The sequence below is a fragment of the Mycothermus thermophilus genome (assembly GCF_041956435.1).
Source record: "Mycothermus thermophilus strain CBS 625.91 unplaced genomic scaffold VTJ04scaffold_1, whole genome shotgun sequence".
Classification (NCBI taxonomy): Eukaryota; Fungi; Ascomycota; class Sordariomycetes; order Sordariales; family Chaetomiaceae; genus Mycothermus; species Mycothermus thermophilus.
Genome location: NW_027191427.1, coordinates 1,683,054 through 1,708,933, shown reverse-complemented (window position 1 = coordinate 1,708,933; position 25,880 = coordinate 1,683,054). Strand labels below are relative to the sequence as shown.

At 55.8% G+C, this 25,880-nt stretch overlaps 9 protein-coding genes across 9 annotated transcripts, besides 2 other annotated features; 6 read left to right on the top strand and 3 right to left on the bottom strand.

Moving 5' to 3' along the window:
* Nucleotides 1-89: 89 nt before the first annotated feature.
* Nucleotides 90-1,907, bottom strand: VTJ04DRAFT_633 (uncharacterized protein; the record flags this gene model as incomplete). The annotated part of the gene is made up of 4 exons (XM_069364538.1): nucleotides 90-312; nucleotides 392-453; nucleotides 1,736-1,820; nucleotides 1,876-1,907. The coding sequence occupies 4 exons, from the start codon at nucleotides 1,905-1,907 to the stop codon at nucleotides 90-92; spliced, it is 402 nt and encodes a 133-aa protein (XP_069223242.1).
* Nucleotides 1,908-3,750: 1,843 nt separating this feature from the next.
* Nucleotides 3,751-4,604, top strand: VTJ04DRAFT_632 (uncharacterized protein; the record flags this gene model as incomplete). The annotated part of the gene is made up of 5 exons (XM_069364527.1): nucleotides 3,751-3,852; nucleotides 3,919-3,948; nucleotides 4,076-4,229; nucleotides 4,328-4,506; nucleotides 4,572-4,604. 5 exons carry the CDS (start codon nucleotides 3,751-3,753, stop codon nucleotides 4,602-4,604), a joined length of 498 nt encoding a protein of 165 aa, XP_069223241.1.
* Nucleotides 4,605-6,337: 1,733 nt separating this feature from the next.
* VTJ04DRAFT_631 (uncharacterized protein) lies at nucleotides 6,338-7,427 on the top strand (the record flags this gene model as incomplete). The annotated part of the gene is made up of 2 exons (XM_069364516.1): nucleotides 6,338-6,959; nucleotides 7,033-7,427. 2 exons carry the CDS (start codon nucleotides 6,338-6,340, stop codon nucleotides 7,425-7,427), a joined length of 1,017 nt encoding a protein of 338 aa, XP_069223240.1.
* A 14-nt stretch (nucleotides 7,428-7,441) lies between these two features.
* On the bottom strand, nucleotides 7,442-8,286 carry VTJ04DRAFT_630 (uncharacterized protein; the record flags this gene model as incomplete). Its single annotated transcript, XM_069364506.1, has 2 exons — nucleotides 7,442-8,074; nucleotides 8,146-8,286. 2 exons carry the CDS (start codon nucleotides 8,284-8,286, stop codon nucleotides 7,442-7,444), a joined length of 774 nt encoding a protein of 257 aa, XP_069223239.1.
* Nucleotides 8,287-8,748: 462 nt separating this feature from the next.
* On the top strand, nucleotides 8,749-9,907 carry VTJ04DRAFT_629 (uncharacterized protein; the record flags this gene model as incomplete). Its single annotated transcript, XM_069364494.1, has 2 exons — nucleotides 8,749-8,805; nucleotides 9,656-9,907. The coding sequence occupies 2 exons, from the start codon at nucleotides 8,749-8,751 to the stop codon at nucleotides 9,905-9,907; spliced, it is 309 nt and encodes a 102-aa protein (XP_069223238.1).
* Nucleotides 9,908-9,928: 21 nt separating this feature from the next.
* Nucleotides 9,929-14,817, top strand: VTJ04DRAFT_628 (uncharacterized protein; the record flags this gene model as incomplete). The annotated part of the gene is made up of 3 exons (XM_069364483.1): nucleotides 9,929-13,886; nucleotides 13,946-14,172; nucleotides 14,236-14,817. The coding sequence occupies 3 exons, from the start codon at nucleotides 9,929-9,931 to the stop codon at nucleotides 14,815-14,817; spliced, it is 4,767 nt and encodes a 1,588-aa protein (XP_069223237.1).
* Nucleotides 14,818-14,897: 80 nt separating this feature from the next.
* On the bottom strand, nucleotides 14,898-15,304 carry VTJ04DRAFT_627 (uncharacterized protein; the record flags this gene model as incomplete). Its single annotated transcript, XM_069364472.1, has 2 exons — nucleotides 14,898-15,124; nucleotides 15,175-15,304. 2 exons carry the CDS (start codon nucleotides 15,302-15,304, stop codon nucleotides 14,898-14,900), a joined length of 357 nt encoding a protein of 118 aa, XP_069223236.1.
* A 442-nt stretch (nucleotides 15,305-15,746) lies between these two features.
* Nucleotides 15,747-17,206, top strand: VTJ04DRAFT_626 (uncharacterized protein; the record flags this gene model as incomplete). The annotated part of the gene is made up of 6 exons (XM_069364461.1): nucleotides 15,747-15,767; nucleotides 15,844-15,864; nucleotides 15,958-16,769; nucleotides 16,833-16,941; nucleotides 17,005-17,125; nucleotides 17,187-17,206. 6 exons carry the CDS (start codon nucleotides 15,747-15,749, stop codon nucleotides 17,204-17,206), a joined length of 1,104 nt encoding a protein of 367 aa, XP_069223235.1.
* A 22-nt stretch (nucleotides 17,207-17,228) lies between these two features.
* Nucleotides 17,229-17,672, top strand: VTJ04DRAFT_625 (uncharacterized protein; the record flags this gene model as incomplete). The annotated part of the gene is made up of 1 exon (XM_069364450.1): nucleotides 17,229-17,672. One exon carries the CDS (start codon nucleotides 17,229-17,231, stop codon nucleotides 17,670-17,672), a length of 444 nt encoding a protein of 147 aa, XP_069223234.1.
* Nucleotides 17,673-20,081: 2,409 nt separating this feature from the next.
* Nucleotides 20,082-20,097: a sequence feature (Short protein (VTJ04DRAFT_624, KAL2124259.1) was converted to a misc_feature.).
* A 75-nt stretch (nucleotides 20,098-20,172) lies between these two features.
* Nucleotides 20,173-20,183: a sequence feature (Short protein (VTJ04DRAFT_624, KAL2124259.1) was converted to a misc_feature.).
* Between the last annotated feature and the right edge of the window lie 5,697 nt (nucleotides 20,184-25,880).

Here is a 25,880-nt window from a genome sequence, read left to right as displayed (position 1 = left end):
CGGCGACTGAGGTGGATGTGTCCGGCAATCAAGTGGTATCCTGCCGCCAGCAGGAGGCAGAATTCAGGGGTTGGAGGATGTAGGTGGGATCAGAGAATCCCGGTAGGAGTGTCGATGATCGCAATCGGTGCGGTGCCCGTCCGAAAATAACGGAGCGTGAAGCGTGCAGCCTCGTCTGCTGCAAACTCCTGGACGCGATGCTTGCGATCGCCGTTCAAGAGGGTGTCCCTAAGGACCGTATGGCTATAACAGCAGAGCCATCTTGAACAGAACGGTGATAGAACGCAGGTAGGGTCGTTGGTGTGGGTTTGTCTGGTGATGAGGGCCGTCGGTCGTGGACCGCAAGACCCAAAAAGGCGTGTTCTCGTATTTGGGTCGAAAGAGAGATCACCTCAGCCTCGGAGGAAAGGAGGCAGTGTCGATGAAAGGGGAGTCGTCAGTGAGGCAGACACGCTGCGAAGCGTCGCTGCAAGTAACTGGGTAGCGTGGAAAGTGAAAAGGAAAGAGATCTGATGCAGGAAATAAAGTTGGCTCTAAGGAAGCCGTGGAATTATTCGCAGGTTTTATTCAAACGGGCGGAGCCCTCCGGTTCTTTGAAGTGGGTGGGTGTTCGTGTCACCGACTCGCGAGAGCGGCAGGACTCCAAGGCTTCGAGAGGGAGGAACAAGTCAGAGTGCCACCGGGCGGGCCTAAAAAAGGCCAAGGAGCAAGGGAGTGGAAGCTTGGCGATGAGATGGAAAGTGGGACGCGTGGGATGGCGGTAAGAAACGGAGAAGCAGGGTTGCATTTTGAGGGGTGGGTGCTGTTGAAGAGTGGACCAACCCACAGCTCTTTCTGGCTTAGCTCTGCGCCCGTCCAACAGAGCCCCCAACCGTTTGGAGCCCGTTTCGTCGCTCTGGGACGTGATTGGTTGACGGCTTGTGATCACCCAAGAACGTTTTGAGCGGCTTGGGGGTCTCCGCTGCCCGGCTCTGCAGATGGATGGCACACACATTCGGAGGAGGCGAATCTTCACAGCGTCATCGCCAACTCGCTGGAATCAAGTCGTCTTTTCCACGAGGCAGAGGAAAAGTTTTCTCATGGGCTCTGCTTGGTTTGACGGGTTTTGCCTCCGGTTTCACCACACCACCGGACCTCGGATCGGCCCGGGCGTCGCGACTCATCCTGGCAGCTGGTGGAAGTCCATGCTCATGTTACCGGAGTTTCACAACAACACAGCTTGCAACATCCATGACGCCGCCGACCTCGCACTGGCAGTGGAGTTCCAGGCTCCCCTTTCCACCAAAGTTGGCAAGGACCGGAAATCCTTATTTCCCTCCGCATCCACTTGTTCCCATCAGTTCCGTTCTGCGCTATGGAGTGTTTCCAGTGGGTTTTGGTCACTCAAATGAGCTCTGATGAGCTTGGGAAGGCTTTGTGTTCTTCCGCAGAAGACGGAGGGGTAGAGCAAAGCGTTGTTTGTGCATGCCGCGACACCTACACTGCCGAATGGTTGACTGTGTAACCGCATCAGATATTACTACGACTCTGTCCCTAATATGTGCCTGGGCGGTACTCGGAACTCTGGGGATGTCGACAAATGGGGCTCATCTAAAACGACTTACGTCTTTTCATCAGCTGTGTTGACGCTAAGGTAGGAATGGATGCATGTAGGTACTGTACTCTGGACAGATCCTAGCATTCATTGGCGCTGACCTGCAGGAGATTTGCAGTGCGTGGGCAGCGAGCAACGCACTCGGGTCCCAAAGCCCCCGGAAACATTCTCAGCCAGCCCGAACTCCCTTAAATCGCCCAGGCGACATGGAGCGAGTTGCCAGTTCCTGGAATCAAGTGGTTAATATGCGACGAAGATAGACAACTTCCATGGAATCTCACGCTACACAGAGTGCATGACAGCGCTGTGCCATGAGCCCAGCTTACTGTTCGGAAAAGCCAGTTGGGTGTCTTCTCGTGTTGTGGACGGTCACACAAAGGGACGGGATCTCCGAGTGCCTTCTCGTTGTTGCTGGCAACCCGCTGATCAAAAGCCCAGTCAGAAGGTGCAGGAGAAACAAAACCCATATTGCATGCACTGCAACCTGACTGGACATTCCAACCAAGACTCCCGTCCTTTCGAGATGCCGTCCATCATGTCCGTTCCCATCCTTGATCCTTCCCTCCTTTTCTCCCGTCAAGGGTGCCCAAGGGGCCTGTATCGCTTCAATAACGGAGGTAATATCGAGACGGAGCTTGACTGGTTAAACCCCACGGTTCGCGAACGACAATGAAACCAAGCACCAACCGACCCCGCATTTCTCGTCAGTGCCGTCGCGTGGGGTGGTCGTGAGATTCATCTCGTTCGCAGGCGGGCTAACTCTCCAAATGGTAACCCGAGGTGCGCAGTGGCTCAAATGACGCTACGAATGGGGAGCAATCCGTCTGCTGCAAAATGCAGTGTAGTGACCACGCTCATGACCTCTCGGCGCCCACAACTGGTGCTTATTGATAGCGCTATCCGAATGGACAAGATGGGGCATGTGAAGGTAAAAATCGACCTCTTAAAACATCGCGATTCTTTGCGAACTAGTGCCCATGGGATGGCCATCAGGCATGCGCGTGTAGGCATGGTCACGCACTTTGTCTTGTGGCATCAATCCCACAGCAAGCATGGCCTAACTGGAAACGGCCCAATGCCGACACCCTGCCACTCGCTGGAGGGAGCCGGAGAGAGGGGATTGTAGGGATCATCGACCAGGGCGATCATGGATGCACGCTCTTCACAGGGCGAAACTTCCGACACGTGCCGCCGCTCCCAAGCAATGACGACACAAGCTTCAGACAGCAGCAGTGCCCAACGGCTACGACCACGTGAGATGAGCGGTGTAAGCTGTGAATCCCCAGTGGACATTGCTGCTTGAGATGCCGAAGATAGCCTCCGGCCCCGGACGGAGGCCCCTCATGGGAGGCCCGTCGTTGGAGCAGACCACTCCTCCATCGGCGGGGTCATACTAGCACTTGATGAGACAAGACCGACTGAATCGTGACAGAGTGAATGCCATGGAGGTCACGATTGGCATTCCCGAAATCCCGATACCAACTCTTCCGGTCGCCCGGGGTGGCAGGCGGTTGACTGAATGACGGATCAACCGCTGTCACCACGCCGTATGGTCAGAAGAGATGATCAGGGGGGAACGATTGGTGGCGTGTGTTGAATGAAAGATACGCCCATCTTTCTTAGAACCTATAGGGAAGGCCATACAGGAGGTGTGTTTGACGCTAGGAAGGTTAGCGGTCAATGGCGATAGCGACGCATTGCGTCGATGACATCATGCGGTCGCTCGACCTGCGCAAGCGCGCAGAATTGAAGCCAGCAGTATCCTCAGTGTCCGTTGGCTTCCAAATCCATGCCTCCATTGGAAACATGAAACCAGCAGACGGGGCATGCCATGGATATCAGTCCCGCCGTGGTCAATGCTGGAGTACCTAGGCACGGAGTCGGCTTTTCATCCTGCTCGCTGGCCTGAAGAGCATCCACCGCAATGGATTGGATGAACCAATGCATCCAACCCGAGGCTTGCCCTGTCGGGGCGGCGCCAAGACCTCTGGCAGCTGGAACGCACAAACTTTGATCCGTATCCAACTGCCCGCCCGGACAATCCCGGCTAAGCGAATTTGGGAGCAGCCCGCCAAATCTGCTCCAACGGCGAACAACTGTGGTGGCCTCGCCCTGACGACGCCTCGACCACAATTTTCCCAAAGCCGCAACCCACCATGAACTCCCTCCGAATTGCTCGTGCGGCTTTCCGGGCGCGCCCCGTCGCCGTCCGCGCTGCCTTCCAGCGCCGTGGCTACGCCGAGGCCGTCTCGGACAAGGTGCGTCATGTTGCTTCCCCAGCCCGCGGCGACTCAGCGACGACTGCTAACAACCTGCCTTTACAGCTCAAGCTCAGCCTTTCGCTCCCTCACCAGGTACGCTGAAGTCAGGAGGTGTCTTTTCGAGCCAAATCCGCGACAATTGCTCCCTTGGCAAACCCGTCCTGCCATCAAGCACCATGTCGAGACAGCACCGCTGATGATTATTCGCGCAACCATCTAGTCTATCTACCGGTCGTTCGACGCCGTTCAGGTCAACATCCCCGCCGAGTCTGGTGAGATGGGCGTGCTCGCGAACCACGTGCCGTCAATTGAGCAGCTGAAGCCCGGCGTTGTCGAGGTCATTGAGGAGGGTGGCGCCAGCAAGCGTTTCTTCCGTACGTCAGCCTGATATTGGGACCCGGGAGCCGCCGAGCCGAGTCGAGGGAGGGAATTATGTCTTTTGCTGACACAAGAATACTTTGTTTGTCTGCAGTTGCCGGTGGTTTCGCCATTGTCCAGCCCAACTCGGTCCTGAGCATCAATGCCGTCGAGGGGTACCCGTTGGAGGACTTCAGCCCTGAGGCCGTGCGCGCGCAGATTGCTGAGGCGCAGAAGGTTATCTCTGGTGGTGGAAGTGAGCAGGAGATCGCTGAGGCGAAGATTGAGTTGGAGGTGAGAGCTGAATTGAATGTTACGCTGAGAGTCAATCCGCTGGTTGCTGACATGCCATCCCACAGGTCCTCGAGAGCCTTCAGGCCCACCTCAAATGATTTCGTTGTACAACAACCGGATGCCCTCCCGCCATGTAGTATACCAAAACGATTCCCCTAGTCCAAAAGACGCCTCTGGGGCGCCCGACATGAAGCTCTTGCCGCGTCTGTGGCTCATGATGTGCTTGGATTGCGCGCATCAGAGGAGGATCTAGAAACAGACACCGCCTCCATTGAGTGCAATTACTGCTATGCTTCATGCCTCTATTTAGACATGCCTAACTCTGGTCTTTGATCCCACATTGTTCCCCCGACCTCTGCTTACCAATGCCCAACCAACTTGTGACATCTCCGAGCCAGCTTGCCGAGGATCTTCTCATATGATGGAGCTATCAAACGCTTTGCAAAGAGTGGAGTCCATGACCTTCATCTCGGTCACTTACTCTCTGTCTTTGAATGATGGAGGCCCCGGAGAAGTACTCATGGGAAGTGTATCAGAGGGTTTTCTTGCAACGGTGATACCTCTTCAGCCATGTCTAGAGACTCCTCATGGCCCACTCTATCCACCTACAGCAAGACGGACGGCACTGGCAACCCTGTGCCATACTATCCTCCATGGCAAGCCAAAGCCAGATTGCCTCCTTGGACGTAGGAGTCCTACTATTGATGCTGTACACCACTTTCCTGGGCTTGAATTAACCTTGAGGCAATCCGACAAGACTCAGGGAAATGACCTCAGCTATCCAAAACCCCAACTCCAGCTCCCCATCCCAACTCCCCGCAGTCCGATACCTTATACCCAACATCTCAGTATCACGTGCCTCAACGGAGCGCTGTGACCACCATATAACGGATCTTTTCTGTGCAGCCTTTCACCCTCAGTAAACCGTTCCCGTGGCCCAGCTGAGGGGACGTGGCGAGCAAGACATAAAGATTGCTCTGTTGCGGGAAAGCCGCTGTGTTCGAAACGACCAGTGGCAAGGTCGAGAAGAGGAGCAATGCTTTCCTTGGTTCACCTGGGGGAGACGCATTGACCTTAGTAAAACCCCTTCAATGGAGTTTTTCGCAGCCAAACCCTCACGGGACTTCTTTGCAGCTGCCCGCGTGAGGGCAGTCGCACCTGCGTGAGGGCACCTGCGTGAGAGTGGGGAAGGGGGGTTGGTGAGCTTTTTGTGATTTGGGTTGAGGTGGTTTGTTAACTTTTGACCTGAAGCTATGATGCTTGGGTGGTGTACACATGTGTGGGTGGGATGATGTGTGTTCTGCGTTCCCTGCTTGATCCTACACAGCAACAATGCATTCTACATTGCTCTTGATGAACGACATTGCTGTTCGTCGTCTGTCCATGCGTGTAGTGATGTTTGTTTGGGTTGCTAGGGGACCCGTTGTCCGCGCAACCAGGGGTGTATTGGGGCGAATCGACAACGCAAAACTCAGCGATGTTTTATTTCCAGGCAACGCAAGGTCTGTACAAGAGGTGCTTTAAGCTGCAGCCACCATATGGTGTTTTGCTTGATCAATGACTGGCTATGATGCCAGGTTATCGAAGATATGGGTTCAATGGAGATGTGGCCGAGCGGTGCGGAACAAGTTGGAGCCGAACATGGGGTCGAACTGAGGCCTGAAAACTTCCAACTCACATGCAATTCCAATGGCACCAATATCTCGGCTCTTTCTACAACCACAACCGCAAGACTCCAATACATTCATTCAATACATGTCTCAGCCAGCTTCCCAATCATTGTCGTCATTTGATCAATAGGCGTGTCTTGAGTACATGCAAATCGGAAAACATGGAACCTCATAGTTTCTTCGAGGATATATTCAACCATCTATCCAGCCTCTCTCCCGGGGCATGGTGCCAGGCCTTCTTCCTCTTCGCCGGTGCCTCTGTCCTAGCTGTCGCTGCCGTGCAGGGCGATGCGCGAGCACTCCTGGCTGATTATGGAGCCCGGAAAGCAGACAGCAACAGCAAGCCTAAGCATCCCGACGAACAGTCTCCAACCAGCCGCAGTACCGGCAACAGCAACGACAGCAACACCATCGGGAGCAAACTCCTATCCCTCCTCGACGCACTCACCACCGCAACTCAGGTTCCCCACTCCTGGTTTGCCTACTTCTACGTTCTCTCCATGGCCTGTTCGGCATTCTGGCTCCTGCAGTATCTCCTCGACGGGGAGATGCTCAGGTTTCTTGCGGCTCAGCAGCAGGACCAGCAACCTCAGGACGCATCGGCCACATTCAGCCAGTCGGCACTGGGGTGGTTGATGATGACAGCCCAGGCGGGACGTCGTGTATTTGAGCATGCGTTTGTCATCAAACCGTCTCGGGGCAGTAGCATGTGGGTTGTGCACTGGGTGCTGGGGCTGGGGTTTTACGTGGTGATGAGCGTTGCGGTTTGGATCGAGGGATCAGGTACGAGGGTATCTTGGTGTTGGCGTTTTCTTGACAGATGGTGTCTAGGGTTCGTCGACTGACAAAGGAACAGCATCTCTCTTAGACCATGGGCGTCATCACGATGTGTTCAACACTGAGGCTCTGATCAAAATGGCCGTGGCTGTCCCGGCTTTTCTGTACGCCTGGATCAACCAGTACCGGTGCCACGCACATCTTGCGGGGCTGAAGAAGTATTCGCTACCGGAAGCCGGCATGTTTCGCAGCTACGTCTGCCCGCACTACACCTGCGAATGTCTGCTCTACCTGGCCATGGCTGTGGCGACAGCCCCTGGCGGTTCGCTGTGCAACCGGACCCTGCTGTGCGCCGTGTTCTTCATCGTGATCAACCTCGGGGTCACGGCGGCGGGAACCAGGAAGTGGTATGCTTCCAAGTTTGGCGCGAAAGCAGTTGAGGGGAAGTGGAATATGATTCCCTTCATGTTTTGAGGATGAAGGTTAGGTTAGACGCGCTTGAAGATGGGTGCAAGTTTGCTCCCGAGTTTGGAGACCTTCAGCACGTCTCGATATGTGAGGCTGGTACGGGTCTGGCGCTGGTTGAGCCCACTCTCAAACTGCGAAGGTGAACGCAACAGATTCCAGTTGGCGACGGTCTGCTCAGAGAGGTCTACGTCGGCGGCGATGGGCTCGATGCCGTGAAGGTATTCAGTATACAAATCCCCCGTGGTGATCAGAAGACTGCGCGGCTCCTGAAGAATCCTCCACACGGGCGTCGGGTCAAGGGCGCCATCCTCCTTAGTCTTGTACAGGTTGAGACACAGGCTCGACCCGAGGCTCACGGTGCAGACCACTGGCCAGTAGGCGGCGCCGTCCTTGTGCGGCATGATGCCCGTGTTTGGAGGGTATTCGTTGATGAGGACATGGTTCGGGCGGCCGTGAGGACTGCGCGCAAAGATGTGTGGTTCATCGCCGTTGTCTGTGACAGGGAGAGAGAGAAGGCGCTCAACGACGGGTTTCTCCAGCCAGTCAGGAAGTGGGCGGGCGTCCACCAGTGTGTCCTTCACCAGATCCGAAGGCCAAGTCTGCAGTCGACGATGGGTGAGCTGCCTCCATCTCGCCTTGGGCGCTGTCTCAACCTTTTGATCGCGGGAGTCGGTTAGATACGAAGTTCCGGCCAAGGCGACCAAAGACGTGCGCGTTGAGCTACCTTATGAAGAATGATCTCTTCTTCTTCCTCGGTGATGAAGTCGGCAATGTAGTACGCCGCTCTGGGAAGAGATGTGATCCTGACTGCCTCCAGCGATGGTGGAAGCTTGACGGTGGAAGGAGGAGGTGTTGGAGAATCCATGGTGTGAGAACAAGGAGAGCAGAGGAAGGGATCTTGTCTGTGGTTTCCTCGCCTGTCTCTTGACAAGTGCCGCTGGACGCGCGAAAAGATGACGGGGGGTTCTTCTGGGCAAACGGCACAGGGGAAATTGGGGAGGGGCAAAGCTGCAGCCAAGTGGGGCACAAGGAAGAGCCTTGGAAGGCAAGACGCGGCAAGAAACAGGCAACAAACACAAGGCTCCGTCCCAACATCCGCGCACCACCAGTCCAATGCCGCAGCCAGTTACAAGAAAGGCGGCGCAAGTGTGTTGCGTGTCTGCGAAAGCATGAGCCTGATCCATCATCAGAAATTGTCGAGCGTAGTTTCCAGTCCGCCGCTGGTGTCAGAGTCAAAAGGGGCTCCAATCTGGCCGTGACGGGAAATTTCCACATTCAGCAAGTGAACACCGGCAACGAGATCGGCATGCCAAACCCCTCAACAACAATGCCCTCATCAGATCCCACGTCCGCGTGCTCCGAGGTGCGACTTGATGCGTTCCGGGTGCGTGGAGCGATGAAGCAACAGGCACCGTCCGTCCAGCAGCCTGCCCACCCTCCACTTCCAAGCTCACCTTCACTTGTCGATGGACACCTGTTGTTCGTGCCTTGCCCGATTATCGTGGGCACAGTGTGAGCGATGGCCCTCCTGCCTGCAGAAAGGGACGCAACCCCCTTCCCATCATCCATCCATCTTGTCCCTAATCCTCGTCCCGTTGCGTCCAAAACTACCCAGGATGCAATGCACCCACAGGGGACCTGGTCGGCTCCAGCAGCCAAACGGGCCAATCGCCGCAGTGGCGATCAGACTTTTGAATTGGGGCAAGAGGGTCGACCATTCCGCCTGTCCCGTCCATCAGCAAAGCCCGGCCAGTCTTGGACAGTCACCGGGCAGCGGCCGCTCGCTGGAGTTGTTGTTTACGACTCCATTTGCCTTCACTTCCTCGTCGGATGAGATACGCGCCGCTTCGATTTGCATTTCCGAAACATCCTCCCAGGTATGGAAAAACGCAAGAAAAAAAATAGAAATCATCGACGCCTTGACTGGACCCCCAATAATTCACAGTCACTAAACCCATAATTACTCGATACTTACGTATACCTGTTTGTCTGTTTGTCTCGTGGCCACCGTCCAAGGTCCCTCGCCTGCCTTGACCCTCGTGACTCGGCTCCCATTTTTCGGCCTTTGTGCGATTCCGTTCCCGCGCTGGTGCCCAGGCTTCTCCACCCCTTGTCCTTCTGCAGGGCCGCTAGGGGACGGAATCGCGCTGTGACTGGACTGGGACTGGGACTGGCTGACTTCGGACACGGGGAGGCTGTGCTGGGAGTCCGCTGCAGCAGTTCCAGGTTCGTAGGTTCATTCTCTTTGCCGGGCACCACCACTTGATTCTCTCACCATCACCAAACCCATCATCTTCTCCAACCTCCGCCGAACCATCAACAACGCCACCACCCACCTCACTTACAACACGAATTATCACACATCTCGACGTCGCAGGCTGTGCGCATCGCGTTTTTCGATTGGGATTCAATCGCCGCGCCTCCCCTCTTTCGCGCCGTCCGAGTTTCGCAATTCCCCCAGCAACCAGGATGGTGCAGGACAATAGGGGTTCACTGAATTAAATGTCATGGATGCGCAGAATGCTGCCGAGCCCGCCTCTACGAAGCCTGCTGCTTCCCCGAAGCGGCCGGGCAGCGACGCCGACTCTTCCCGACCCTCCGCCGTGACCAAACTATCCAGCGCCGCGAAGCCTGACTTGTCTGTCAAGGACAGCAGCAGGCCGAGTGCGTCTGGCTCGCGTCTGGCTGATGACGATGGGACTGCCGACGGGAATTCTGATGCCGAAACGATTGTGCTCCCTGGGAAAGACGGCCACTCGCCGTCCAAGGCGCGCAAGATTGTCAAACACGACTTGAGTGATGCCGAAGACGTTGTCTCAGGGCCAAGTCGAAAGCATTCTTCTCTCAAGACTGATCGTGGGGACGGCGACAAGGCTGATCGTGCTGACCGTGGTGATCGGGGTGACCGTCCTGAGAAGTCTTCTGACAGGTCCGGCGCAGCCAGCGCCCCCAGCGGATCCAATGAAACCTCATCTTCACTTCTCGGCAAGAAGAAAAAACTCGTCGAGAAAAAGAAGCCCAAAGACGGATCCAGCGGCCTCAGCTCCGCGCCTGCATCTCCACCACAACCCCAGCGTCGCCGTCGCGCGTCAAATGCCCACCAACACTCCGACTCTGAGGCACCCGCTGAATCAACCACCAAGTCCTCGGTGAAGGAGAAGGACAAGGACAAAGAAAAGGAAAAGGAAAAGTCCAAGCTCCCAGAGAAATCCGTCCCTCTCAAACGGAAAGCGTTGCGGCCCGACTCGGACGACGAGGCCGAACCTCGGAAAATCCGCAGGCAGCGCACGTCGGGCTCTGGCCTCGACGCGTCTCGAAAACACCATCCACCGCTCAGACCCCATCACGAAGCCCATCCGCCAGCTCGAAACCGCTCAGTCTCACCAAACCCGAAACCTCACCGCCGCACCACTTCGACCCAGCTTCCTTCCCATTCCTCCGCCGCCAGCCTCGGCCAAAAAAAGAAACGAGTCCCCGCTCCGCTCCAGGCGACTGATTACCTTAGTGACGAGTCGTCTGCGAGCGGAAGCCCCCACCCGCGCAGCTCCAAACTTCGTGGGCTTGCGACTCCCGCAACCGCGGAATCCACCGTGTCGCCCGCAAAGATGGCACCCCACAAAAAACACCTGGACGCGCACGGCCAGACGTTCCTGGCCAGGGCATGCGCCAAAGGTGAGTACGAGATTGCGAAGCAGAGGCTGCAGGAGCGTCCCGAAGACATCAATGTGGCCGACTACGCCGGAAACACGCCCCTCCAGATCGCCGCACTTAACGGCTACGACGACATCGTGCGGCTGCTCGTGGATGCTGGCTGCAATCTCGACTGCGTCAACAACGACAAGGATACTCCGCTGATTGATGCCGTGGAGAACGGCCATTTGGATGTCGTCAAGATTTTGCTCGAGGCTGGCGTCAATCCGCGAAAGGCCAACGCGAGAGGAGAGGAACCAATCGACAGGGTCAACGACGATCTCGACAATGCTGAGGAAATTCGACAAGCGCTGAGAGAAGCCCGGGAGAAGATGGGAGACCGACGCCGCACATCTGAAGAACACCATACCGAGCACGTGGATGCCCGCTCCTCGCATGGCCCGGATAGTCCCCGACGGTCGCCCGGCGTGTCCGCTTCAGCTACTTCCACTGGTGGTCGGAGGGCTGGCACCATCCGTGCCACCAAGACTAGCAACCATCTGCTCTACATGCCCATGGACGACAAGACGCTCCGCATGGCTGCGGCGAAGGGCGACGAAGAAACCGTGACTCGAATTCTGCAGGTTCGGGAAAACTTTGATGACCCCGAGTCGATGGTCGCAGCCGCGCGAGGAGGACACGATATTGTCATGCAACTCCTCCTGGCCCTCGGTAGAGCTAACCCCGACCCGCCGCCGATCACCACCGTCAACAGTGAATACTCGACCCCTATGCTCGCAGCCATTGGACAGGAGAACATTAAGGTTGTGAAGCTCCTTTTGGACCAGTCCGAGTTTGATCCGACTCGTCGCATCAAGGGTGAAACATACTACGAGATTGCGAGGAGACGGAGGGGGCCGAACTGGATGGAGGAAGAGCACATGTTGAAGGAAGCTTACGACGCGTACAAGAAGAATCACAAGGAGACGTCGAGAGCTCGCTCGCCAGAACGACGCGAGAATAAGGAGCGCCAAGAGCGCGAAGCGAAGCGCAAAGAGGAGCGCAGAGAAGAGCGGAAAGACGAGAGCAAGGACAAGAGCGACGCGGTCAAGAAACGGAAAGCTGCCGCGAGCCCGACCCGAGAGCCCAAGGCCAGCTCGTCAAAGCTCGCCACAAGTCCCAAGGAAAAGCGGCGGCCCACTGCCGTTCCGTCCAAGCAGGACGAACAGACGGAATCGAAGCGCGGGCCCGGACGGCCAAAGAAGGACGACCGCATCCCGACCATCTCCATTTCGGATCGTGACCCATCGCCGGCTGGGAAATCCGCTACCAAGATCAAGCGCGCCGAATCGGATCTCGCTGCTGCCTCGTCGGAGGGCGAATCTCCTGCGCCGCCCAAGCCGCGGAGGAAACTTGTCTCGGGCCGGGAGCTGAAGACGGAGCGCGAGCGCGAAAGGCAGCGGCGCCCTAGCTTGACGTCGAATGCCTCGTCCCTGAAGGAACCGTCCAGTCCCCGCGAAGAGTCCGACAAGCCGTCGCACAAAACTGAAAAGTATCACGACCGGACAAAGGCGCTTAAGCGTGACGAGTCTCGTGATAGGTTATCCGTGTCAGGAGACAGCGCAAAACGATACAGGTCAAGCGCCACACCGCCTCATCTCCCGTCGGACAAGGATGCTGGCGATGGAACCACCATCAAGAAACGTCGCCTGGAGGTACCCGAGGTCAGGGACAAAGAAAAGCGTCCAAAGTCGAGTCACTCCACGGACGAAAAACCCGCCAAATCCCCCGTTCCCCGCGACTCGGCGTCCGGATCATCGGCAGCGTCTAAGGCTCCACCGCCAAAACCAAAGGACGACGAGGATCGGAAGCCGACACCAAAGCCGAAAAAGCCGGAGTCAGTGGCCCAGGCCCGTCGGGAGTCTGGGAAATCCACCTCGTCTGAGGGTAGCATCCACGTTAAGTCCGAAGACGCAGACGTGGAAATGACAGACGCCCCGCCGCTGAACAGCGACTCCTCACGGTCCCGCGTCCCCCCTCCCAAGGAAAAGGACAAGGAGAAAGATGATGACAAGAAAAAGCAAGCCGAGCATGACGCACGGGCCGCCCGCGAGGCAAAGCGTGCGGAAGAGGAGGCCAAGCGCAAGGAGGAGGAGGAAGAGGCTGAGCGGCAGCGTCGCGAAGCAGAGGCCAAGAAACGTGCCGAGGCCGAGGCGAAGAAGCGCGAGGAGGAAGAACAGCAGCGGTGGAGAGAGGAAGAGGAGCGGGAACGGAAGCGGAAAGAGGAAGAGGAGCGAAAGAAGAGGGAAGAGGAGGAACGCAGGCAGCGTGAGGAGGAGGAGCGGCAGCGGAAGCTGGAGGAGGAGAGGAAGAAGCGTGAAGAGGAGGAGCGGAAACGGAGGGAGGAGGAAGAGAGGAAGAAGCGTGAAGAGGAAGAGCGCAAGAAGCGTGAGGAAGAGGAGCGCCTCCGCCGCGAGCAGCAGGAGCGCGAGGCCGCTGAGGAAGCGCGTCGGAAGGAGGAGGAGCGCAAGGAACAAGAACGTTTGGAGCGCCGGCGGGCGGAGCGGGCGGCCAAGGAAGCCGATCAGCAGCGACGGATCCGGCTCGAACTGGAGCGCCAGCGGCTCGCCAAGCTCCCGCCTCTCCTGCGTTGGTTGGATGGCGTCGCGAATCCCAAGTCCCCCGAGATTGCCAAGCGATTCAGCATCATGCAAGGCGTCCGGTACGATTGTCTCAACCCCGAAGCGAACGGCACACGAGAAGGCCGGGAACAGTGGCTGCTCAATACCCAGGTCGCGCTGCTTCTTGGGGAGAAGGACCCGGAGCTCCCGCAGTGTAAGTTGGAAAACGATGCAATCGGATCGTTGGAGAGAATGACAGCTGACGTCCTACAGACACAGCATGGAGGCGGATCCCTGCTACCCAGCTTGCGAAGCGCATCATCTGGCGGTTGGAGTCGGATCGCTATGCGTTGACAACACCCACGCTCTTCGACCTTGGCGAACAACTTCAAGACTATTACCAGGGTCAAGATCCTCAGCACATGAGCTATGCTGAGCTTGAGAAACTTCGCGGCGAGGCGTGGGAGAAGTTTGCTGCGATGGATATGTTCTTTGTTAAGGTATGTGACTATGCCAGCCTCCCCCGATCACACGCACGACGCGTCATCTAACTCCCTCGGCAGGCCTCAGACTTTTTTTACATCGTTCCCACGATCCAGCATCTCCGCAACGTCAAGCTCACGGTGGTGTACTGCGAACTACCGGAAAACGAGCACCAATGCACAAGCTGGGTGCCGCCCCAAAAGTGGAAGCGCGACCCGGATGCCAACAACGCGGCCGGATTCGCGCCGAGGAACAAGCATTACATCAACGGCGAACTGGTCTCGGAGGACAAGCCGCTGCTCATGGGCACCAGTCCTTCGCCGTTTCAGCGGCCGCGTAGCGCGCGGCGGCGTTACTTTTCGCTTCCGTACAACAACGGGTCGCCCACGCCTGCCAGGAGCCTCAAAAGGGACCAAGGCGAAGATGTGGAGATGGCAGGAGTCGAGACGTCGCTAAGAGTGCCTAATGGGCTGCATTCGCCTCACACGGAACCGAATGGTGTTGGATCACCGACTCTGGCTTCGACAACCCCGACCACGGCGGCCACGACGAACGGAGCCACTGGTGGCGGTGCTATGATCTCCCCACCGGCAGAGACTGGCCCAGGCGAGGCCCGCCCGCTGGTGAATGGCGTCCATGGCGGCGTCAACGGAACTAATTAAATCTGTCCCATCATTTCCATCACCACGTTTTGTTTGGGCGTGTGTGATGGAATCTAGTCCCAGCGAGATAGGAGAAAACATCACCCACGTGTGGGAATACACATGATCGGAGAAAGTAAAGGATAGGAGAAAGGGAGGAAAGGGAACGTGTCGGTTGTTGCTTCAATTTGTGTATAATGCTGTGTCAAATCATGATGATATATGTTGGTTTTTAACGGCAAGGGGGGAATGGAAGGGTTACGGTATACGGGCGGGCGCCTCAAACAACTTCTCTGGATGGGGATTTGCAACGCACATGGCTTGGTACCTGGACCTTAGTTAAGTGTACTTTCTCTTGTCTCTCTGGCTGGGTGGTACATTCATGGGGTAGTCTTATTATGGACTTGGCGGAGGGTCCGGTTGGGTTGGGTTGGGGTTGAGTTGTTGGCGATGGTGGGGAGAGACGAGATGGACGGATGGGACCGGTTGATGGATGAAATGTGTACATATTGCATTGTGGGCATGAGCGATGAATGTGAAGCGAAGGGTTATGATGATGTATACAGAAGAGGATGTTTCTGTTTGCCGTTGTTTTGTTTGGCGATCTGAGCTCAGGGGTTGGTTGTGTCTGTCAACCGCCACCGCTGGGCAACCACTTGTGGCGGTGGTGGTGTGGGCCAGGGACCTGACGCAGTGCTGCGGGGCAGAGCCATTGCCACAAGCTTGCCGCTTCCATCGAGATGCGATTCCGCCCCACCATCAAAATTCCCACTCTGGACTTCCAGTGTCCGCTCGGAACCTCCCAAGTTCAACCACGAAAGCCACTTGGCAACCACCACACTCGAATATCATCACCTCCATTCGTCATATCCATTCCCGCTGCCGTATTACAACATCCGGAGACTTTCCTACGCCCTTAGTTAAGCTCGCCTCTCGTCATCACCGCAGCCATGGCGACCACAATAGATAAGGTATGTCCTTAGCCGACTCCATGAATGTTGTCACCCATAGGTCTCAGAGGCAGACGGCTAACAAGCACAACTACAGATCAAGGAGATCGAGGCCGAGGTGCGTCCAACATCCACACCACGCGTCTTTTCCCGCGTACTCGCCATGCGCCGATTCCCTGGCTAACACCGCCTTCTCCTTCTCCCGCAACAGATGGCCCGAACTCAAAAGAACAAAGCCACCTCATACCATCTCGGACAGCTCAAAGCGAAGCTCGCCAAGCTCAAGCGAGAACTTCTCACTCCAACTGGCGGCGGCGGCGGTGGTGGTGCGGGCTTCGACGTGGCTCGTACCGGTGTCGCCAGTATCGGTTTCATCGGCTTCCCCTCCGTCGGAAAGAGTACTCTCATGTCCCTCCTAACGGGCCAGCACTCGGAGGCCGCCGCCTACGAGTTCACCACACTCACTAGCGTTCCCGGCCAGGTCACGTACAATGGTGCGCCGCTGCAAATTATCGATCTTCCTGGAATTATCGAAGGCGCCAAGGACGGTCGAGGTCGCGGTCGTCAGGTCATTGCGGTGGCCAAGACGTGTCATCTCATTCTGATCGTGCTCGACGTGAACAAGCCGCTGACGGATAAGCGGATTATCGAGGCCGAACTGGAAGGATTCGGGATCCGGCTCAACAAGCAGCCGCCGAATATCACGTTCCGCAAGAAGGACAAGGGCGGGCTGAACATCACGAGCACGGTTCCCCTGACACATATCGATCATGACGAAATCAAGGCGGTCATGAGCGAGTACAAAATCAGCTCGGCAGATATTTCCATCCGCTGCGACGCCACAATTGACGATCTGATTGACGTGCTCGAGGCGAAGAGCCGCGCGTATATCCCGGCAATTTACGTCCTCAATAAGATTGACAGCATCAGTATCGAGGAACTGGATCTGCTGTACCGCATTCCGAATTCGGTGCCGATCAGCTCGGAGCATGCATGGAATATCGATGAGTTGATGGAGATGATGTGAGTTATACCCCCCTTTCTGAAGATCCGGCATGGCGGAAACTGACAAAGTTGGTATCGTAGTTGGGAGAAGCTCAACCTCGTGCGTGTCTACACCAAGCCCAAGGGCAAGATGCCCGATTACGACGCCCCTGTGGTGCTTCGCGCCAACAAGTGCACCGTGGAGGACTTTGTATGTTTCTCCCATGCAGGTCCTTGATTGAGGACTGCCCAGCTTTGCTGACAATCATGGTAGTGCAACGCCATCCACAGGAGCATCGTTGAGCAGTTCAAGTGCGCCATCGTCTATGGCAAGTCAGTGAAACACCAGCCGCAGCGTGTAGGGCTGTCACACGAGCTGGCGGACGAAGATATCGGTTTGTATTCCTTTGCCTCGTGTTTGTCGCGTTACGGAAAGCTGACATGCGGGTTCGACAGTGACTATCATCAAGCGGTAAAAGTCTATGGTGGTGGCTGAATATGAGCCCTTTCCCTCCCCGGCCTGACATGGTTCAGATCAAGTGGCTGGAGCTTCAAGAGCCTCATGGAGGACAGGGCATCCAGACCCAAGAAGGAAGCTGCCGGGCCGTGGGACCGGATGGGTTGGCTTGGTGCTCCTACAGGACGATCTCAAGAGCAAGCAAACAAGCCACACATTGGAGCGGTGTTGTCCTGGAGATCGGGCGGGTTTCCGTCCCCGCTCCTGGTGCAAAGCAATGGTGGATGAAGGAAAAGAATCAATTGACAAGGGGAAAGAACACGAGCAACTGGGTTGCTAACTCTGGGGGTAATGGCCCGGTGGAAGGGAACGGAGTATACGGGAAGCAGAGATGGATTGTTGAAATGTCTATAACCGCCATGATACCACACACAGATGTCTCGTTTTATTGGGTTCCATGGCGTGGCCATTTCCAGAGAACATAGGTGTTTTGCACTTTTTGAAGTCTGCTGAATGAGTTGCTGGTCACTACACAGTCGTTTGCGTCCGAGTTTCTTTGCAGCCTGAGCCTTTCCCTCTCGCATCGTTCTAGATACCCCTCGACCAGGAATACTTTCCAGAGACTGATGAGGATACCGGTAGCTGGATAGGAGTTCTCCTCTCTATCCCCCTCATCGGGTTACCAGACTCACTCTGCTGGATGACTTCGTGTATATCCCAGGCCGAGGGATTCACTGTCTCACTAGATAGAGCCTTAGGCTATAATTGCTTGCAAGACGGACGGGGCAACAAGACGGACGGGGCAACAAGACGGACAGGGCAGCCAGAGCCAAGATTTCTAAGGAGTATACGGGAAGCTACCAATACATCTCGCCTTGTGTCCCCAACTAACTACGGTTCTGGCAGTCAACTCTGATCACTTCAATCAGGAATGCTCTTCCTTGGCCATCAGTGCCCTCCATTTATGTTTGTTTTAAAAGCATATAAGAGACGCATCATGGCAGTCGCTTCGTCCTGCCCTGTTCCGACTTTCACCAGGGCACTGTTGGGTTCCTTTGCTTACTCTGTCAAATGGCTCAGCCAGAGAAGGGGCTGGGAATTTACTACCGGAAGGTGTGCGGCACAACTAACCTACCTACCTCAGGGAGGCATGTGCAACGGGGAGATGATGAGTAGGAGAACATGGAGGGCACATGCGACGGATGTCATACCCTTCAGAATAGCAGCCTTTCGAGTTAGAGATTTGGAGATCAAACAGAGCTGGATCCTGACAGACAAGGTCATCTTCCCTCTACATCATCATAGTGCGTTGAGACGAGATAGCTCAACTCCCATCCCTTACTGGCCCTGGACTGACTCGGTTGCTCGATCGAGAAAGACAGACTAGCCCATTCTTCAGGTTTTTGCTTCGCGATGTAACTCGGGGGCTCAGTGATATCCATACTCACTCTTCCAGCTCGGAGCTCACATGTCAACTCGAGTGGTTTAAGTCTTCGCTTGTACTTCTGATCGAGAGATGAGCTACAGCCTCCTTTTCAGAGGTCTCGAACTTCCCCAGGACCTTGTGGCATTCAGTTGTCAGTTCAAGTTCGCCAGCCCCGTGAGGGTTGAAAGCAAGGGAACCATCCAAAGGTTCGTGGCCGGTTACCTGCTTCTCAGCAAAGGGGAGGTAATAGCTAGGCTAACCAGCTTTGTTATTCAGGCCACATCAACCAACCTGTCTCGCATCTTCTTTTTTCATTATTCAAGTTTTGTCTGATCGGACTGCCAATATCGATTGCCACCCTTCAGTCTGTTTCTTGGATGCTTACTATCCACATCTACCGGCAGGCAGTTCGAGGTAGGTTAGCTGAGGGAGGGTAGAGAAGGAGGGCCGGGAACGTGGGGATGAGGCACATGACCTGCAGGTGACGGGCAACGAACAGCAGGCTTGCAGCTCGATAGCTACGGGAAGCAGGCCAACACCCGCCCGCTGCGGGACGAGGCGAGGTTACAAGCTCCAAAGTCAGAGCAGGCCGATCGGTGCGCTGCCTTGCTACTTCAGGCAATTTGTTAACTGCACGTACATACATACATACATACATCCCGCGGACGCAGGCCCCGATCCAACGCCTGGCCCGACCCGGGCCGGCGCTTAACTCATGTACCTACGGAGTAAGTGAATGCTAGAGTGGCAGTGTCTCTCTCGGGCGAATGCTAGCAAACTAGGTACAGTACCTGGGTTAACAGCACGGTACGAACCAGCTTTCGGGAGGGTTGGTTCCAACTGCTGGTTCGCCGTTGCTGCGTGCATCCGTGCCGGGGAAACCCTCCATGATAGGTTTTGGTTCACTACCCGACGTGCATACGAATGTTGGTCACAGGATCTCCCGGAAGAAGCCACACTCGGGAGCGAGCAACGGACAATCTGCTGCAAGTTATGAAGCGAAACAGCATGCGCAACAAGATGGTGTTGCGCATGTCTCTTCCATCGCCTATTGCAAAAGTTCGATCGGACGGGGCGAGCCGTGATGTGTAATACCTCAAGAAACAAGGATATGATCTCGCAAGGCTAGCTACCCACCAGGTTACCTACGGAGCTGGTGGTGTAAAACTCAAATACCTAAACCTGGAATAAACTCCGCCATAATACCTTACTTGAGGGACGATCATTTCTGAGTTGATTCTATGTGAAGCAAACGTTTCGTTTCGTCCGATGTCTGTCTGCCGCAACTGGGCGAGGCGGCCAAATGCCAGGGGGCGGCCCGGCATTTGGGCCCGAGAGGCAAGGTGCATACAGGACACATACATCCCATACACAGCTAACTACAGACTTTAAACTGTTGAGCACAGGAGCGGTTTGCTGATCTGGGTCATGTACTATATTTGGGACCATATAGTAGTAATAACCCGGCCTAGTTCTGCGCCGACCTGTCTTAGCGCGAGGCGTCAACCTGCCAGTTGATCTGAAGGACATACATAAGTACATTCAACAACCGTACATACGCAGGAGGCATATCGCTCGTGAGGAATGCACGCGAATCTGCGTCCTGCGGCCATGTCTCAGGCCTGATTGTTGGGCTGTTAGTATTAGAAATGGTTTAACTTGCCGTTGTGGGTAATGAAGGCGACGAGGCTGAGCAAGTCTGAAGATAGCAGTAGTACACTTCACGGAGTTGAAAGGGGCGGAGGAGGAAGACGGCTTGAGTCACGTCGGTCTCATCGTCAGTTCAGATGGAAGACTCGGAGCCGAGAAGGGGGATGCCCGCGGCGACGCACAGGAGTGAATGCCGAACGAAGATGGTGGGCAGAGCTAGGATGCTTTGTGCTAGGTGTGCGGCGTCAGGTCTCCTCGATCTTGGCCATTGATGGGTGCACAGCATACTTAGCATGCATTAGGTTACACAGGCGTATGGGTGTGAGAAGTTGGACTTTGTGGAGGATTGTGATCGTGATGGTGGTAGCCAGTCGGGTGAGAAGGATCTGGTATGTATGTACATACCTCGCATGGAAAGGGGGGAAAGCAGAGGTTCAATCCTTCGAGAGATCATGAACCTAGGTACGGAGTAGTACCTGAGTCATGTCAGACATCCAGAGCAACAAGAATTGCAAATCGCCAGCTTAACTACCGCGTCTGCAAACCTAAAGATTCCTATAACAGTAAATTATCCCCTCATGGCTTTGATAAGATGAAGACATGCAACAAGCAACAAGCAACAGTCGCCCTCTTAACCCGCGGTAGCTAACCCCAAAACAAGGCACGCTGACCCCTTGCATTCTGCAGGTTTGCAGCCGCACTTGATGCAAGGTCAGGCCAGGAAAACATGTTGCGCGCTCTGCTCAGAGCTGTGCGTGTGTGCGCGCGTGTATTGAGTTCGGAAGCTGATTTGCCATCACATCCTCTTTAAGACACCATTGGGGGCCAGCAGAGCATGCAGTCCTTCCTCGGCTTCTCAGCTCTCTCTCTCTCTCGCACGCATACGCCCCAAGGAGTACCAAAAGGGGAGTTTTAAACTTCCGAGAAGAGTTACTATTTTTTTGAACTCGAACAGCCGTCCCCAGGCCCAGGGCCAAGCCAAAAGCAGGGAAAAAAAAAGATGGGATGAAACGTGCTCGTGTGTGTGGCAGGGCAGCGCCGCATCTCTCGTAGGGCTCACACACACGCTCCCACCACCACATCATCTGCAAGGTTCGATCTCGGCATAAAATAAAGGAGAGTGCCGCCTCAACGACGCACGGACAAGTCATGCGAGCACGGCGGTAGGGCGTAGGTGTATGTCCATAGGTACTATAGCAGGCAGGCGGACTGAGCCGGAGTGGGATAACGTAACTTGCCGCGAAGAAGCACTTGAAGAAGGATGAATGTCCGGTGGCGGAGCACAGGGAAGCAGAGCATGGAGGAAGAAACCGGGTACTCTTCGAAGGCCGGCACGCTTGGAGGAGCAGGATGATCTGCAATGCATTGAAAAGAAAGACTACTACCAGGGGTTACGGAGGAGTTTTGCTCTCAAGCGCTGTGCCTGGATCTTGTCAGCAACGGTTGAACCAGGGGCGATGACGAAGGCAAAAGAAGGCGATGTCCATGAGGCTGACGACGATGCTGCTGAGCGATTATTGGCCTCTTCCTTCACCAGCATTCCCGCTCTCTCTCCCCAGGATGGAAAACAAGAAAGTCTCACCACGCACTCTCCCAGGTGGACAGGCAGAGCTGCGGGACTCACTCACCAAGCCATGCCTCGGCCTTCAGAGGCGAAGAATGCCGATAAGGATGGGTGTCAAAAAGAATTGGGTTGACTTTTTTTTGGTTCCGGTCCGCCGCAAACCCCTCATTTCCCCCCTTGTCGTGTCGTGGGGTTTGTCGTGGGGGAGGAGGGTCTGATGAAAGACGACAGAAGCCGATGAGGATTGCGTTTCCTCAGCGCGTTCGCGCCAGGAGAGGGGCTGCTGCTGCTTCCTTCTGCTACTACAACAGAGTACTACTTCACAGCACTGTCGTCAAACGCTCGGCCGAGAGGAATGAATCCCCGCGTGGGATCTATGTACTCCGTGCTTGCTTCAGCGATACATTATGCACTGAAGCCGCGGAGAAAATAAGCCGGTGAAGCCCAATTGACGATTCTGTTCGCTGGGTTGGATGTTCGAGGAGCGAACGGCCGAAGATTCGGCCGACAAGGCGGTTGGCTGTTCATGCTTTTTGCCCTTGTCTGTTTCATGCTCTCACCTGTTTCGACATTTTAACAGAGCGAAGGAGAATCAGGGTAGTACGTCACGGTCTGGAGCCATGAATGGGGATGGGAAGAATGACCCTCCCTCCCTTGGCCGAGGAAGCTTCCGGTTTGAATGTCACCCTGCGGCGGCGGCTATACCCAACGTCTGTCGACCTCTGCTTTTTAGCCATTTGTCCCGACCGCAATACCGCTGGGGAGACGCACCTCAAAAAAGGGATGCTTGTTGGTGGTCCGAAGGGGTTCAGCCTCGAGCTCAGCTTTCCTTTCACGGGTCAGGCTGGTGATGAATAGGGAAAGGAGGCATAACACCACCACCACCATACAACAGCCTGTGTCATGACACAATGAGGGTTTTCTCGTGTGGCAACGGCCTACCATCCATGGTCTCTTTTTTCTCGGCCCAACGAGGATTCAGTGTAACTGATTCCGGCCCTCGCGACAACACGCAGGACATGATCGCGATGGTCCCTGGAGCGCAATGCAACCCAATGATGGTCGTCAGACTGCCAGCCAAGTCTCCCGAAGGGGATCCAATGAAGCCGCAAAAACAGGAACGGGCGGCGCAAATACGGGGCGCTGCGAGGTACCGTACCGTTGCAGGCAGAGGGGTGCCGGCGGCGGCGAGGACCGGCGGGATCATGATGTACGGAGTTTCAGCTACAGTGAACGGGGAACTCAATGCTGGTTGGTCTTTGCTGAATAGACTGAGACGACGAGATCTATGCCATGTCGTCTGACGTGCACATGGATGTGAGATCTCTCATGTGCCGGTGCACAGTATACGGTCGAGGTGAAGATGAAAAAGGAGCATGGGCATGGGCGAACGAGATCCGACCAAGATCGTGTGCCGCAACCAACCAGTGTCATGTGGGGCGTTCCGGAGCTATCATGATCAGTATCTCAGATCTGGAGAGCTGAGGTTGTTCTCGGCACCAGATCGAAGGGTTTTGGGAGTTTGAGGTTCAGGCGACCCATTGGCCCGAGGAAGCCGATGGCTACTGCGAGTTAGAGGTCAGGTGGTTGAGATAAACGACATGCCGTCTTCGGAGTTGTGGAGCGTGCTACGTTAGGTTGTGTCTTGGAATGATGATATCGTTGATGGACGTCGGAGTTGTCCCGACACCATCTTGGCCTCTGGGAGAAAGCGGTCGCTCTTTCGGGAATTTCCCTTCCAGAGATGCCGGACCGAGGGGAAGTCCAAACTTTTTGCCGCGCTTGCCCATCTTAGTGCTGCGGAGAGAGATGGAAAGACGAAGGCGGCAACTGGTCTACACTTTCACCTCAGCACCTCGATGAGGAAGGGTCAGGTCGTTTGAATGGAAGTCCAGCCTTGCTCGCACACCGGGTGGAGAAGGCGAAGAATCGACCAGTGGGATTCGAGGCCGGGCCCGTGCGCTCGGACCCTTGTCCTGGCAGCCGTCATTTTTAGACCAATCAAACCAGAGAACGGTGAAGGAATTGCGACCAATGAGAGGCAAGCGGCGCCCATGAGCGTCGCCGTTGGACGGACTCGGGCACGGTCCGCGATGAAGCGCGGCGCCTCGACCAATGTCTCCGGCACCCAAGACCCTAGAACCCTGGCTGCTCCGAGCAATTGCAACCCCAGATGCCGCACCACCCCGGCTTGCCCAGCTCTCTCTATCTTCTGGTTTCACTTCTTCAAAAGGAAACGCAGTTTTCAAAACGTGAGGCCCTGGCTGGCGACCGTTTCGGTTGCGGCGTTTCGGGTCAACATGTCAAGTTCCCCCGCCTTTGGTTTCTTGTTGGGAGGAGGGGCTCGCGCTGCAAGCGTGAGTGAGTCCCTCACCAGGCACCACCATCATCATCGTTGGGGAGGCGCAGGTGCGGGAACAAAAACCTCCTTCTAAAGAGAGACAGACACAGACAGACACAGTCGCAAACTGGGACGCCACCAACATAAAAAAAACCAACCGCAGCACGCGGCAGAAACGTTGGGTTGGCCATGTCTCGGAAGGCCTTTCATCAAGTCGGGGGAGAACTTGGCGAATTCCGGGCCGTCAAGATTATCGATGCCGGTTGACGCTAGCGAACCGCGTTGACAAACCGCTCAGCGCTCCCGGGCTTGGGGTCACAATTTGTGAAACGCCCCAAATCAGGCATTGTTGGCCATGCTTGGCGTCCTGACTTTGTGGTGATGCGGTGTTGATGTTGATGTCTAAGGTATGGCTTTCACTTCACTTCGCAGCCGATTGTCCATAGGGTGTACCTGAATCTTGAGTCCTCTGTACCCACTTTATTGACTGGCCGGAGGAAGTGCGAAACCGAGCAGGACCGACGATCCTCAGTTGGACAGGAGAAGGGTGGTTTGGAAAGGTTTCCTTTCCGATGTCGATCGCAAGGGTGCCCAGAGATACGGAGCAGTTACCAGGACCTGTCAGGGTAATGCCGGCCAGCCCAGTGCCAGAATGTCATCACGTACTCACCTGTAACTATATTCCCCAGATTTTTATTGATGAAAAGGCTTTCCCCAGAAACAAAAGCCGCAGGGCCCGTTATGCGGCCAGGTGGTCCTGGCCAGGTGAGGCGACGCATGCTGGTGGGTCAGCCCAAGCCCGGTTCCTGGCGGCGCTGCCCGAAAACCTGACGGGAGCCTGACGGACGAGACGCAAGACGCGGCCCACACGCGGCCCTCCCAAAAAGAGTGACGAAGAATGGTGGATGTGAGGTGGGATGGACGGTCCCGCTGCGGACTTTGCAGCACACTAGCGGCGGCTCTTCGCGTCAACAAAAACGGAGAACCTAACCACCAGAGGAACTTGATGAACCGCCCTCTTGCTGTTCTGATTCGCAAACTGGGCTGACGATTGTCTCCAAACTATTGTTGACTAATAGTCGGAATCACGGGGCGATTAAGAGAAAAGGGGGATTCGTCTGCGAGGTACTCCGTACAGACCTGGTTGTCGATCTGGACGAGCCATTCATGCTCGATGGCGCCTGTCAACTCCTCCAAGCCACCTGACAGATTGTATCTGTGTCGTGGTCGTGGTCGTGGATGAAGCAGTGGCGTACTGTGCGAATAAGAAATCCACGAGGTGCATGGCGCGTTCTCGCTCCATGAAGCTTCGCCCGAATGACGGGAGCAGTTCATTCTGCTTCCGCAGGTCGTTGATATGGTCGGGAAAAGACGCGCGATAGCCACCAGTGTTCACCATCATCAGGCTCGCTGGCGGGCGGTTGTTGTCGGTTGTTTGCAAGCTCAGCAATTAAACAAATTCCTCCGCCATCCATAGATAAAGCCACCCGAATTCGGCTGAGCGGCGCAGGACGGCACGTTGTTCCCGCCTCAGGCACCCGTCTCTTGGTCTCGATAGACTCGGGTCCAAGCACCACACGCGACGCAACCTTGCTTTTTCTCCAGGGCCGGGGACGGGATCGAAGGACGCTACGGACAGTCCCACCTCGGGACGGAGAGGAAGACAGGGCGCAGAACCCGTCTTACCTAGCGCGGCGATCAAGGTCGGCGGG